The sequence below is a fragment of the Lissotriton vulgaris genome, chromosome 10, assembly GCF_964263255.1.
Source record: "Lissotriton vulgaris chromosome 10, aLisVul1.2, whole genome shotgun sequence".
Classification (NCBI taxonomy): domain Eukaryota; kingdom Metazoa; phylum Chordata; class Amphibia; order Caudata; family Salamandridae; genus Lissotriton; species Lissotriton vulgaris.
In genome coordinates, this window is record NC_141698.1 from 717,592,673 (window position 1) to 717,607,672 (window position 15,000).

The window sequence follows — 15,000 nt, forward strand, 5'->3', positions numbered from 1 at the left end:
AATGGATTCTAAAAGGAAGTTGGTTGGCTTCCGCAGAAGATTGAATTTGCAGTACTGGTGGTTTTTGTTGGACAATTTGGTCACATGTGAACGTTAGTGATTGGTCTAAAACGTTTTGGATTGGAAGGCTTTATGGGAGACTAGTTCTCCTCCCTGAAGGTCTCTCTTGCCACTATTGGGAATATTTCCAATTACTTACACTGCTGTATAAACAAAATGCCCAGTGTCGGTCTGTTTTTGATCCTCATGAGTTATAAAAATTTGTTTTTGTAATTGTTGATTTTTCGGCTGTTCAAAAAATATTTTTAGCAATTAACACCTTTCACAACAACCAAGCAGAATGTCCCATCCTAATTTGTTTTGCCAGGATTTTTCTCACTCGTTCCATCCATGGACTTCTCTGATCTGAATACATCCAAAATAAACTGGTAGTGACACTCCTGCTGTATATATCAATTCATCGGTAGTTCTTTCGTGCTGGCCCAATAGCTCCTAATTTGTTCTTTGCCTAACTCTGTCCTACTCTCCCAGCATGCTCTTTTTCATCCACCTCCTCCCAGTTTTCATATTATCTCCCTTCCCTGTGGTTAAGGATAAAATGAACACTGACCAAGCAACAACTGTGAATTTATTGTCACTGACTAATTAATTGCTTCAAGTGGGAGAACGTACATTCATTTTTTTATTATTTACATTCTTTTTTTGTTTCTTTATATTACGATATTATTTTTGAATTTATAACAACCAAGCCATATTAGCAAACTATATGAAGAATTGAAATATAAAATACAATTCATATGTTTGGATTATACTTTTAATCTAATGTAGAATATAAACTGGCTATAAATTCGCTCACCTCTATACAAACACTTTTGTGGAGATGTGCAGGCACCCTATATGGAAATGCCTTTTGATGGATCCTGCCTTTATGGCAAAATGGCTGATTCTGCCCTTGAATACTTTTAGGAAAGTAAAGCCAAAGTGCCACTCCTTGGGACTTTACACCGCTACCAGACAGTTTCATCATCCAGTTTGTTCCTCCAGGCCACTCCAGAGGGTTGGAATTTAAGCCATCCAGGCCTCCCTACCCCCACTGCAGGCACCCTTGTCCTTTTCTGACTCCTTCCCAAACAGTCAGTGGCGTCTGGCACCTAGGGTGGTGAGGCCGGGGCACAAAAAAGCAAAACAAAATTCACTTACCTCCGCAGCGCGATGTCTTCTTCCCTCAGGTGAATACCGGGAAGCTCCTGATGCTGGAAACTGCACTACCCAATCCTGGCACTGCTTTCACAGCATGAAAGCAGCACCAGGATTGGCTAGAGCGACCCTCCCAGTGCTCTTAAGAGCACTGGAGGCCTGCGCTTTCTCTAACTCAGCTATTTTAAGACAGCTGGGTTAGAGAACTTTAAAATATGCATTTCTGGTTGGCTGTCCCAAGACTGCCAGCCAAACAACATGCATATTTTAAAGCACACAGCTCCTTGCTGCTTCTGCCACTCAGCAGTGATGGCCCTGCCACATCCTGACAGATTGGGATGGGTCGTTGAAAAATGAAACCGTACTAAACCAACTTTATTACTGTTTGATTTTTCAGCATTGGGGCTTGTGGGGCAATGCTCCTCAGCTCAAATGGAGGAGCAACCTCTGCAAACAGTTGCTTTTATGGGTGGTGTCTTGGGCATGTTGATTTTCAGGGCCTTTCCTCTACTACAAGTGCAGAATATTTGGGCTATAATCCTGATGTTTCAGCCTTTGTCTCTGTGAGAGCAGCTCGGAAGTTTCTTGGCCTCATGCATTCTTGCAACCTCTTAGGCAGGTGGCATGTGCTGGCTCTGCAGCGCGATCTGAAGTCTCAGTGGGACCAATACCAAGGAAAGCTGTTTGATGGCATGACCAGTGACCGATAAAAGCAGTATTGTTAATCCAAAATGGAAGATGTTTGCAATGCTTGAAAGCCCTTTCAGCTAGGCAGTTGACATATCATGATGGCCACCCTTTCCTGGGTAAAGAGGATGCTAATGAAGTACTTTAAAAAAAGGTGAAAAATGTTAGATAATTTCGCAAAACCAGATTGATTTTAGGCAACTTTGAGAAATTGGACATTTGATACGAAGATATTACCAACAATGGTGATTGTAGGCTAAGTTTTCAACACCTGATAATGGTTTTGTTTTCATGCCCATAATTGAGTAATACACACAAATGGATTTGATGTTGGTATGTTGTTGTTCTGGACTTTGTCAAGGCTCTTAAGTCTATTAATCCCTCTCTCATTGGAAAGGTTTTCGGATGGATAGAACTGTGATAGCCTTGTTTGAATGTTTGGTGATATGTGATATGGTCTATCAATAAACCCTTTATTCAATTATAAAAATATAATCATAAAGTCATCTGTATAACAAATGTATAACAAAGATTTTAAAACATGAAAGAGTTACAAACACACTTCACATATTTTAAAAATAATACATAGTCTATTTGAATGTCCTACTCGGACAGCAAATCTGAAAAACGCAATGCAGATCTACATCTCTTTAATTCGTTATTTCCAATAGCAGGAATTAAAAATCTTTTAGAGAGGTGGTAATAAAAGTACAGAAGAACATAAACTGCAATTGAGATTGTGCAGATTCTTCATTAGATGGGCGTAGGCAGACTGACTCATTGCAATATTGCACAGAAGTTGACGGATGGTGCCTAGTCTGAATCCAGGTATTGCGGAAAGACCAGAGATATGACTCTGTCAGGATAGTACATTGCCTTACAGTTCTAAAGACTGTCCAAAAGTCTACATTCCAGCTAGGAATTCTTTACCCAGTCTTATCTGGTTTCCCATTAATCCAGGGTTCATGAATAAAGAAGGCCTTTCCAATTTATTTATCGATTTTATATAGTGCAGCCACATAATTTTCAGATAGCCTCCACTCACAGCCAGTCTAAGAAAACCCTTTGAGTGTAGCATTGTGATTAATCCAAATAGAATCACAGAGTAAAAGGGGGACCAGTTTGAGCTCAGTGCCAAAGTATGTTAAGTCAAGCTCCTTATGGCAGAAGTAGAGATGTCCGTCCGAGGGTAATGACAGTAGGCTGCAAAATCAGTTCTCCATTAAATGTAGGCCGACAGTTTTACTTTAGCACATAACATCAGCTCCAAATTTGGCAATAGGAACTCACTCAGCTCTATATAGTTCTTAGATCGGGGCAACTGGCTGACTGCCTAGATTAGAGGCAAGATCGAATGCTGTACCTATTTATTGGCAGACCATATTGCTCCTTGCTGTAACACATGGTGACCAAGTCAACAGATTGTCAAATACTACTCCTAAATGGGCAGTGCTGCCTAGAACAGTATTAATAATGGAAATATTCGGGCCACAGGGCATGACGTAAGATTTGGTTAGAGTTTTATCAACTCAGAGATCATCCATAAAACTTTCAAAAACATTTACTAGAATTTTGAGACGGTTGGAAGCTTGTGCTAAAATAACAGCATCAAAAGAATGCAAAATCCCAACGTATTTGTTCTTGACTATATTCTGTGCTCTATCCTACGGGAATATTAAAAATATTAAGAAAAAACACTTCACCCACCAAATAGTGCCATGTTTCATCACTGGCGTTTTCTCTCACCCTGGTAGTACAGTACCACTAGGATGGGCTCAACCGCTTTCGGAAGCTCTTAAATATTAATCTATATTTCCGGCAAGTTATGGAACCTTTAGTATCTTAAGAAACCTGCCTCCCCTTTGTAACATAACCTGAGATTCCTCATGAAAATCTTGTGCAAGAGATGCATACATACATGGGTTTACTTTTACTCTCTTGAGCAGTCCTAAAGTCTTTCCACCTGGTAGGATTTTAAAATGTTTTCAGAGAGGAACTTACATAAGAGGTCTGCAAACGTTTGACAGACACCTCAACCGATTGATTGTTTTAGATTAGGCCATCAAGATTTTGTCTTGGTTTGTTTGTGGGTTAGGGTTTAAAAATTACTTCAATTGGGCTGAATGATATAGTGTAAGGAGTGTTTTTAAGTTAAGTTAGACAGACCAGGCCCACAAGTGTTCTAGATGTGTCCTTGCAATCTCTGTGGGAAATGTTGATATATCCACATGGACACCTGACAATTATGTGCATTTAATGGTACCTAAAATACATGCATTTGTTCAGAGCTTATTTTTGTCTTTTCAGGAATCGCCAAACTCTTCGAAGACTACTTTTTCAGAAAATGAAACCTCTCCTTCATCGCCAAAGCATCACTCCACAGTAAAATCTTTGGTTCTTTTTTTATTGTTGAATTTTACCATAAACAAAATGCATCTGTCTCTTGAATCCTTTTGGTAGACTATGAAATGTCTTTTCAAGTCAACTAGATACGTGGGTGGTTTCATATGAAGAAGATAGTTTTCTAAAACATATTTTGGAAAAACAAAAACTCGCAAAACTGCTGAAAACTCTACCTTACATGAATATCTCTCTAAAAGTCCAACAACATGTTTACCTGTATTTTATTCCCAAATCCATTTAAACTCCCTTCACAAATATTTTAGGATTGTGTTAATTTACTAGTCAAACTCCAACATAACCACATATGGGGGTAGCTGCTTAATAGTGGGATAAGGTAAAGGTCACTTTTTTTTTTGTTTGAAAGGTCGCGATTTTGATAATGCTATATTTTTGTAGTCCTAGCTTTTTGTGAAATTTTTGTTCTATGTTTTTGCAGGCTTCTTCTGGGTTCCAAATGATAAATATGTGTGAGGGAAAAGGTTTGTAAGGTGGGGTGCTTTTAACATAATCACAATTGCACTGGGCCTTTTTTTCAAACTAGGTACCTTTAATAACAGGAAATTGTGCATGGATTACAAACAAAGAAGCAATCGTAGATAACCTTTGTCAATCAGTCAGTCAAAAATATGTTTATTTAGATCATAGTCTTTAAACAATTCAAAGAAATAATAACAAGTTGAAATATTCAACCACAATACAACGATATAATTACAGTTTAAAATATTACCAAACACTATTTATACCCAATTCACAGAATAAATACGTAGGTTAATAGGAAGCATCATTAAGAACAGCACTTCTTTGTAACTATCTGCAGTGTCTCCTCCCTGGTCCAAGTTCTGTAGTTCCCAAATGCATAATATTAAAAGCAGAGAGGGTGGTAGGCTGGGGTGCGAATAACTGCCGCTTCACTACATTGCTTGGTTAGCATTTCTATCTAAACCTGTATTGAGGTTCCTTCCTTCTATTGTTTGCAAGCCTTTCCCATTTCTGATGTTCTTTACTTCAATCAATCAATCATGGGTTTGTCGAGCGCGACTACTCACCCTTAAGGGTCTCAAGGCGCTGGGAAGGAGGGGAGGTGCAGGTTACAGTCCATCAAGGAGGAGGTCTATTGAAGGGCCATATTTTGTGGTTTCTCGTGAAGATGGGGAGTGATGTCTGTCTGAGGTGGAGCGGTAGGGCGTTCCAGGCTCTGGCCGCGAGGAAGGAGAAGGAGCGGCCTCCCGATCTGGACTTCCTGGTGTGGGGGGACCACGGCGTAGGAGAGCTTTGGGGACCCTACGGGGACCTTTACTTCTCTCATGCTACCCTCTGAATTTCTTTCTTTTCCCAACCACTTTTCAGTTAACTGTGCGATTGCAACACATGGACCTTCGAATGAGCTCACAGCAGTCTTTTAACCCCTTCGCTGCAGCGGCTATTCCGCCGCAGCGCTAAGGGGGTGGCGGGGCCGCGCGGCGGTCCCGTGCTTGTGACGGAACTGCTCCGTCACGGCCCGCGGGTGAGCTGTGCTTGTGACGGAACAGTTCCGTCACGGCCCCGCCGGCTCTTCAGAACGTCCAGCGCAGGCGCAGGTGCAGAATTCGCGTCGCGCAGGCGCGGCGAGCGGGCCGTGACGGAATCGTTCCGTCTCCAGCACAGCCCACCCGAGGCTCGTGACGGAACGATTCCGTCACGACCATGGGAGGGGTTAATCTTCGAAATTCCCATATTCCTTTTTCCTTTTTGAACTTCCACCACTTCGCTGTGCTTTGTAGCTGCTCATGCTCATCTGATTTCTTGGCTGAAGTTCCTTGCTTCTTACTGGATGCAGTCCCCTACTTCTGGCTGCTGCTTCTCTTGGACTGAGGCTTTTCCTTCTAGTCGAGGGATGCTGATATTTAAATCACTTCTAGGCTGTTTAGGGGTACATGGCACAGGTGAGGTGTAATTATTTTTCACCTTCTGCATTCTTCAGTCGTTCAGCAACAAGGAGTTGTGTTTTAGACTATTTCCTCCTCCCGTTCAGCTGTCTGAAAGATTTACAACAGTTGACTGCCAATAAGCCTGTTGTGCTTTGATATTACACCAGAGCCAGTGTCCTTGGAGGATCATAAGGGCAAAGCCTTCATCCACAGACTTCAGGGGCAAAGGGCATAGGTTTGTTGTCCTTATACTACCAAACTCTCAGGGTCTCTAGTGATCCTACACAGAGATAGCCCTCCACCATTGCTAACATTTTGATGAAAGTCCGAAGAGTGGGAGCATGGGCTAAATATACTGGAGTGGCGACCACCAACAAAGATCTGGATACAAGATTAAGAGACCTAAATATCTGTGGACTGAGATTTTTTCTTCTTGTGTGACTGGGAGTATAGTTGCTTCTGGATTACCCTGATGCAATGTCTGAAGCCAACTGCTAGAGGGCTTTGATATTCAACTAAAACCCACACTTCTGCAGGCATGGAAAGAAGTATTTTCTGCCTAAAGGCTTGGATCCTCTGTGGAGCATGGATACCATGTTTTTTGCTATTCAAGTTCTTTTGAAGAGGTGTAGGAACAACCTCACTTGACATTTGGGAGACTAGAGGTTCTAAATCATGCCATTGGGTACCACTGCCAGCCTGTCACCCACAAGCTATACACATAAGTAGGCACACACCATACATTCACCTGTACTTGTGCACACATTCACACATCTACACGGTCTTCTTTCCCCATGCCACCTACCAACTTGGCTTCAGTAGCTCAGCAGCTTACAGTAAGTTCTCTTCTGGTGCTAATATCCTTGTGGTTCTAGGCTTCATCAGGAGCCAGAACATTGAGAGCTGTTGGCTGTAGTTTTGTGCCTTATGTGGCAATGAAAAGATGCAGCACTGACACAGGGAAACAGGGCTACAGGGAAAGGTAGGGGAATGTCTTGCCATGTGGCAGCTGCAGATGGGTGGAGGTTGGCAGCAAAAGCACAGGTAATCACAGAGGTAGTAATGACTATCTCATGCTCTGTTCCACCCAGACCACACCCTCATTAATTGACTGTATGAAGGGGTGAACAAGGAGATAAAGATGGAAGCCCCGGAGACTGGGCTCAACTTGCTTCAGGGCCATCCAATTACTCGCCCTAAGCCTTGGAAAAACTCCTGCTTTTGGCAGCACCCTCCTGCACTAACTGCTATCTCAACCATGGATGTACAGTTGCTCAGACAAGCACACACATAGTTGACATGTGAGATTAGGACAGACCTGTGCATGTCTATCTGCTCTGCGGCTCTTCACATTTCAGACTTTAGTGGGAGAGCAGTACACAAGTCTGTCAATATTCTTTTCTGGGATTTGTTGAGCACTGCCAAAAATGTGTGCATTTGCCAGTAGTACAGCTGTAAGGAAAAGAAGAGTACTGTTTCTGTGATCAACGTTTCTGCTCTAGCGATTGAATGCTGAACTGCAGGCAATGCTTAGTTTTTAAGGGAATCAGGGCCAGTAGGTCTTTTCAGAAGTCCCTGGGCAGCGCTATTACCTGTAGCTGCACCAAATTCAAAGGCTGAATCATCCTGAATCCACCGCAGGCCTCTTTAATCCGCTACCAGAAAGTTACTGCCACCTTTATATCACTTTTGCAGGTTCCTGCGTTCTCCCTTTGTGACAGGCTTTTCATTCTTCTGTTCTCCTTCTTTCCCGTTTGTGTTTTTCCTTCTCTTGCTCTCAGGAAATAACTAATGAGGAAAGAATTGTGCCAGTCCCCAGAAATGAGTGCCAGTTGCACCCAAGTTAAGTTCTGCCTGAAGGTTCTAGTGTAGGTGAATCATACATTGACTCACCCTTGACTAAAAGGATTTAAAAAAAAAATATTTTTTTATTAACTTTGCTCAAGGTTTCATACAATACACAGCAGTGATCAAAAGACATACAGAAAAGCAGCATTACCTTGTACTTTTGAGGACAAACTGGTAGTGGAATGGGATAATCACTACAATCCACACTATCCCATCCCAGCCCGCTCAGCCCGATATCTGCTCCAGGGCCCCATACCTTCCTCCATTTCTTCACACATCCTCTTGACTTATAGATCATCTCCTCTGCCCTCTGGCACCAATCCAGGTCCCTTATCCATTGATCCCACTGAGGGGGATCCTTTGCCCCCCTGTTACTGGGTATATTTAGTTTTGACACTGCGCAGCTGTTGCTAACCAAATCTCGTTCTATCTGGACCAGTCCGTGGCTCCTTTGAACATTAGTAGTAACCACCTCGGATCCACCGGGACCGGCGATCCCACTACTGTTGCCATCGTTTGTGCTACTGTGGACCAAAAGGGCACTATGTATGGGCATACCCTCACCCTGACAGCCCCTCGCACACAAGGGAGGCCGGCCCCTTCCCCAAGAGAACAGGTGGGTGCACGGGTAGTAAACCTTATGCAAGATTTTTAGTTGCACAAGGCGGAACCTTATACAAATCGCAATTTTGCAGGGGCTTTGCAGGGCATCTTGCAAATCTTCATCCTCCAGGCTTCCGATGTCCCCCCTCCCATCTTTCAGGCAGGGTCGTCAGTGGGTCAGGCATGTTATTTATGAGCTTGCTGTAGATGGTAGATGTGGGTTTCTCTGGGATTGGGTCAAGAAGGAGTCTGTCCTCTAAGGGAGAGTATTCTGGGAGTGAGGAGTCCGTGTGTATGTGTGATCGCAGGCCATGTGTAAGGCGCAGGTAGTGATAGTGTTGGGAGTTGTGCAGTTGGTATTCTTTTTTAAGGTATGCAAAGGATCTGGGAGCGCTCCCCTTCCATACATCGCCCAGATAGTCAATCCCGATCAGCCTCCAACCCTTAACGCCAGTTAGTCTCGACTCCTCGGCTAGCCGGTCACCAAACCAGAGCGGCGTCCTGCCCGTTAGGGTGCCCACCCATCCCAACAATTTGTTAGCCTCCCTCCAGCACTGCAGCACCAACCTTAAAGGGTTCTTCAAATAAAGTGACCTGTCCCTATTATTATGACCTTTTTTGAGTCCTAACAACAGGTATTAGTTTCCCTTCCTCATCCATTGCTTGATGAGCTGTGACATACATGATCAGTAGTAGCAGAACCTCTGTTAGTTAAGTCTCAGAGCCATAAGTACAGAAGATAATGTATGTATGTATGTATTGCACATTTGTATAGCGCAAACTGTCACCCAGAGGGTATCCTGGCACTTTTTGACTCTACTGAACCAGATACACAATCACACCATTACACTGTTCTAGGGAAGAGGTAGGTTTTTAGGCCCCTCTTGAAGATGGAAAAGCCCTAAGGCTCCACAAGGACAATGGAAGGGAGTTCCAGAGCTTGGCAGCTGCATATCCAAAGGAGCCCCCATCCGTAACCTATGGATTCTCGGAACCACCACTAGACATGCAGAGGAGGAGCGTAATGGTCTCGCTGCCTGGTACCACGAGAAGAGGTTCTGTAGCATGACTGGACCATGATCATGCAAAGCCTTGAAGACCAGGCAGGATGCTTTAAAGTAGATTCGCTGCTGAACTGGTAACCAATGAAGGTCCTTGAGCGCGAGGGAAGAAGAGACTGCGCGCGCCCTTGAGAGAGCGAGCTTCGCTGCCATATTTTTAATACGCTGCAGCTTGCTAATCAAAGTGCAGGGTGCCCCCTAGCAGCAGTGCATTGCAATAATCAATCCTACTAAGGATAATACCACGCACCACCTCTGGCCTAGACTGAGCCGGAAGCAGGGGAAGGATTTTTCGCAGAGTGCGGAGTAGCATCATGCACGTAGAAATGGTTTTGTTGACGAAACCGTCCAGCTGTAGATTAGGGCCGAACATGACTCCAAGGTTGCGAACAGAGTCCGCCGCCACCACTGTGCCCAAGGAGGCTGAAGGCCAGAAGTCTGCCGGTAGAGGACGCGGGGTACGGTCCAATGAACAGTACAGAACCTCTGTCTTTGAACCGTTAAACTGGAGAGAATTGTTTTTCAACCAGTCGGCAGTGGCAGTCATACATCGATGGAAAGTCTCCGTGGACACTGCATCTTCTCCTTCAAGGGAGAAGATGAGCTGGGTGTCGTCGGCGTAATTAATCACCGAGATGCCGAAGGACTTAATCAGGGGACGGAGGTACAAATTAAATAAGATGGGACTAATCGCTGACCTTTGGGGAACACCCTGCCCTACTCTCCTGATACCTGACTTAAAAGGTGGTAGAGCCACCACCTGGTGTCTATTCTGGAGATAGGAGATTAGCCAATCCCGTGCCAGTCCCGCTACCCCGATCTCCTCCAGCCTGCTGATGAGAGTAGAGTGGCTGACCGTATCAAACGCGGCCGACATATCAAGTAGCACTAAAAAGGCTGCCCGACCATTGTCGACGCGCGAGCGGAGAGCATCCAGCACAACCGCCAGCGCCGACTCCGTACCATGGGCCGGCCGGAAGCCGAACTGGGCCACATCCAAGCAGGTGCTACTTTCCAGAAAGCTGGACAGGGACTGGCTCACGAGCTTCTCCATGATATTAACCGGGAAGGGAAGCTACGAGATTGGACGATAATTCGCCAGACAGGTGGGGTTGGGAGTGGGTTTCTTCAGGAGGGGGGAGACCACTGCTAACTTCCAGCACTCTGGGACCGTGGCGGTGCTGGGACTGGTGGCAGATGGAATATAAGGGGCGAAAGAGTTCCTCCTGAAAGAATTTCCAGAATTTGTGGGGTAGTGGATCAAGGGGGGAGCCAGAGGACACGCCGTTTGCTAATGCGCAGAAATCATCGAACGGAGGAAGAGTGAAACTCTCCAGCCGCGGATGATCTTTCTGTTCTTCTGACTCATCTGAAATATAAGACGGCGCAGGGGCGACTGGAGACTGAGAGCAAGGAATACCTGAGTTAGGGAGACCGCTCAGGATGTTGGCTAATTTATCCTCGAATGCAGTTGCCAGGGAATCACATAGAGACTGTGAGGCCGGAATATTATTTGCTGCACAAGTCGCCCTGGAAAGGTCATTAACTATTTTAAACAGGGTCTGTGATTTATTGGATGCCTGCAACAGCATATCCTCAAAATATTTCGCTTTGTCGCACTTAATCTGGGCTTTACAGTCCGGCAGTGCTAGTTTGTAGAGGGATTTAGTAGACTCAGAGTAAGACTTCCTCCATGTCCTTTCTGCCTGTTTGCACCGGAGTTTCAGTTGAAGGCTGTTAGAGTACCATGGCATGGCAGGCCTACGTCTGACTCTTGATTTCCGTAGGGGAGCCAGCGTGTCCAGCGAGTTGGTAATTTGCTGGCACAGACTGGAATAGCTCGCCTCCACATTCTCCTCCAAAATGAAACCTCCGGGAAGCAAAATAGGTGGACCAGTATTGTTCAGGAGTTTAGACCATTGCCTACTAACTTTGGTAGGGCCTGAACCGTTCTCTCTCGAGGAGTCGGCGGAAAGGTATAGGGAGAAGTGGACTAGAGCATGATCCGTCCAGCATTAGATAGCTATATCCCTAATCACAACCTGAGTGGTTTCCGCAAAAACCAGGTCTAGTGCGTGACCCTTCATTTGGGTCTGAGAAAGTACCAGCTGTTGCAGCTGAAGGTTGCTGCAGGCCTGGCACAATTCTCTATAGGCTGTATTCAAAGGCCCATTAGGCCACAGATTAAAATCCCCCCAAATAACTAGTCTGGCATGGGTATTGGAGATATCATAGATTAGGTCAATCAATTCTGGTATCTTGGATAGTGCATTACCCGGGGGTCTATAACATAGCAATCCAGATTGCAAAACACCTTTATGTCCTTTAAGCGAAAAGCCCATAAGTTCAAATCCTTGGACCGCCTTTACCTCAAACTGAGAGAAGGCCAAGGTGTCTCTAAAGATGAATCCTATCCCTCCACCTCTACTCCCCAGCCTAGGGCAATGCCTGATTTTATAACCCGAAGGGCGGGCCAGCCCAAGTTCTACCTCGCTGTCTGCTCGAGTCCACGTCTCTGTAATAAAAAGTACGTCCAACCCATAAGAGTCAACTAAAAGTGCAATTTCGACATGGTGCTTACAGAGCGACCGAACATTGAGCAGACCACATGAGAGCACCCCAGAGTTTTCGGTAGTGGAACCCAGCAAATTACTTGCCTGGAGATGTTGACCAAACTGAATTAGCTCTACTCTGGAGTAGGTTAAATAAGGTTGGGCCTCAGAGGCAGCATGGCTAGCGCTAGGCGCGATCTGTGCGCGAACGGGCGCAAACTAGCTTACCTCTGGCGTGCCCACTGCGCGCCTACGCTGCGCGCTTGAGGAAGGCACATCTTATATAGCCGTTAAGCGCGGGAGTCCTGCGAGGCAGACCTCTGGCCCCACACCCAAGATGGCGCCCATTAATCTGCACCTCCTGGCTACCCACACCCAAGATGGCGGCCAAAACGCAGCGATGCGGTTTCAAGAAGCCCTAAGTCCCGCAAAATGCGTGTGGCAAGACGATTATAGTGCAGGTAAGAACTAGTTGGTAATTATGGCCCCAAAAGATGTCCCCAATACGCGAGAAGCGCCTGCGTCCTAAATTCGAGCAGCGCGAAAGTGCAGGTGCAAGTGAGTTTTTAAAATTATAAAATCAGCAGGTAGCAGCAGCTTACGCGAGCGTGCAGTGGCAAATATTAGTCTACCTGAGTTGAGGAAGTTCCTGCTTTTATTAACTCTAAAAGCTAACATTGTAGGAAGCGGAGTTTGCAGAAGTTGCAAGAAATCATTAACTTCTGTCGCATTTTGGAAGAGGAAGAAATCAGACATGGCATTTTATCTGAAAATGTAGACCTTGAGTGTGATGTTGCCGCACAGATTGGATGTTGGTTTGTTCAATGTTGTTGGTTCGATGCCTTGCTTAGCCTCTGTTGGAAGACTGAGTATTGGGGGCATTATGTCAAGATGTTGTTTGCTTTTTTTTCAGGATCACGAGAAGTACGGTGTATTAAATGTTACAAAAATTACAGAGAATGGGAAAAAGGTTAGGTAAGTCGAGCTTCACATTAACTTGACTAATATTTAAGGATATCAAATATACTGTTACCCCATTTATTGGTTGTTTTTGAAGGTGTAAAGTTACGCTTGCTAGCAAATTTACTTATGCTGATGGCATCAGGGACAATGCATTTTTTAGATTCAAATCTTCAGATAAGTTTCATTTGCATGCATCTGTTTTTTTATTTGGGGTGTTGCTCCAGTCATCCATGGTCCTGTCTGAGAAACATGTAATTCTGAAAGCAAGTTGTAGACTAAATGCTTTTCGTTTTCGGTACGCTGTTTATGACCATGAGCTGAGTATCTGTAATGTTTTGATATTTTAGGTTGTTAAAGCGTTGCCCTGAAAGTAGAGCTAAATATAGTGTCTGACTTCATAGAATACAACTGCTGTACATAAGAAATGCCTCGTTAAAGGTGCATGAATGACACCGTGATGGCTGGTTATTTTTCCTTTGTGCTCCCTTGTCCTTTATTGGTAAGAAGCAGAAATACATCACAATAGATCAGCAACCGCTGACAATGCTAGTAGGTGTGGTGTATATTGAAGTGTAGCTCTTCAGTCATTGAGTTTAGTCGCATACAACTCATGCTACATACTCTTGTCACTCACCCATGTTCTCATGCAACCATTCATCCACCCACTGACTTATTCTTGCATTCTACCACGCACCCATTCACAGTAAAAAAAAAAAAAAGTACACAAACTCAACAAGCATATACACATTAAATTAAAAAACTAAAGCGTGGCTGACGTGCTTGGAATAATGAATAGGTAAAAAGCCAAACAGAAGTGGGTGGCTACCTTGGAATGGCATTGTGCTTAGTGTGTCATTGTTTAAAGTTTCAGCATGGCCACATGTTTGGAAACAATGTGTCTGGCAATTTGAAACAGTAAAACAATAGTACACTATAGACAATGACATTCTGAGGTAACCACTTGGTTTAAAAGCAGTGACTTTGCAGTATGTTTTTTTTCCAATCAGTCTTTATTAGCTTATGAAAAAGTTCACGTGCGTCACTATTCACTCTAGGATGAATACATAGTATCACCTACAGATTAATGAGGGATATGGCTTAATAGCATGGCAGCTTTTAGAAGCATAAGAGGTAATGTAAGCATCTACAAAGGACCAGTAGTATTAAAATGTATAAACAAGTAATATATATCTGCCGCAGACTTTACCAAATCTAGGAAAAAGGGAGGCGACAGTCTAAATGTTGTGACTGCGTATTTTTAACTTCAAACCAGGAAACTAAAACATTGGTCAGGAATCAAGCAGGGATAGAAACAATGAGTTTTAGGCAGATCTTCTGAATAGCGAGGATTACAGATAGCTGAAGGGCTAGCTAGAATAGCTGGTACACCAGTGAGGGGCAATGTCTTTGTATGGAAGGAGGTTGAGGGAATTATTATTTTGATGTGGTTGGTGTCCGTGATGAAATTCACTGGGAAGTTAGATAGAGACTAATAACGTCATCACTTGTCTCAAGGCCAGGGTATGACCACTGGATCAATTGAGTCACAGGGGTTCAAAAGAAGACTTGGAGAAATCAATGGCTGTAGTGTGGCATTTTTGAATGACTCTAAGACGTTCAAACCTGGCATCCCAGACCTTGGAAAACAACATTGACAGAAGCTCATACTTTCTGGCAGGCAACTTGAAGTGAGCCTCAAAGGGTGGAGCCTTCTTTTGTCTTTCCATTTGGATATAGGATCTTCTGCCCAGCCAACCTCTCCTACCCTTGGACCGACAA

The 15,000-nt window shown here is 44.3% G+C and overlaps 1 protein-coding gene across 4 annotated transcripts in view; it reads left to right on the plus strand.

The window, feature by feature from the left end:
• The window catches only part of ARHGAP12 (Rho GTPase activating protein 12), a 315,652-nt gene extending 301,732 nt beyond the window's left edge, over positions 1-13,920 (plus strand). For all 4 annotated transcript variants that reach the window (XM_086941553.1, XM_086941551.1, XM_086941552.1 and 1 more), the window contains 2 exons: positions 4,192-4,266; positions 13,172-13,920. In XM_086941553.1, the coding sequence (XP_086797679.1) occupies positions 4,192-4,266; positions 13,172-13,237 (141 nt within the window). In that variant the 3' untranslated portion in view covers positions 13,238-13,920. The remainder of the gene's footprint in view (positions 1-4,191; positions 4,267-13,171) is intronic.
• The last annotated feature ends 1,080 nt before the right edge of the window (positions 13,921-15,000 follow it).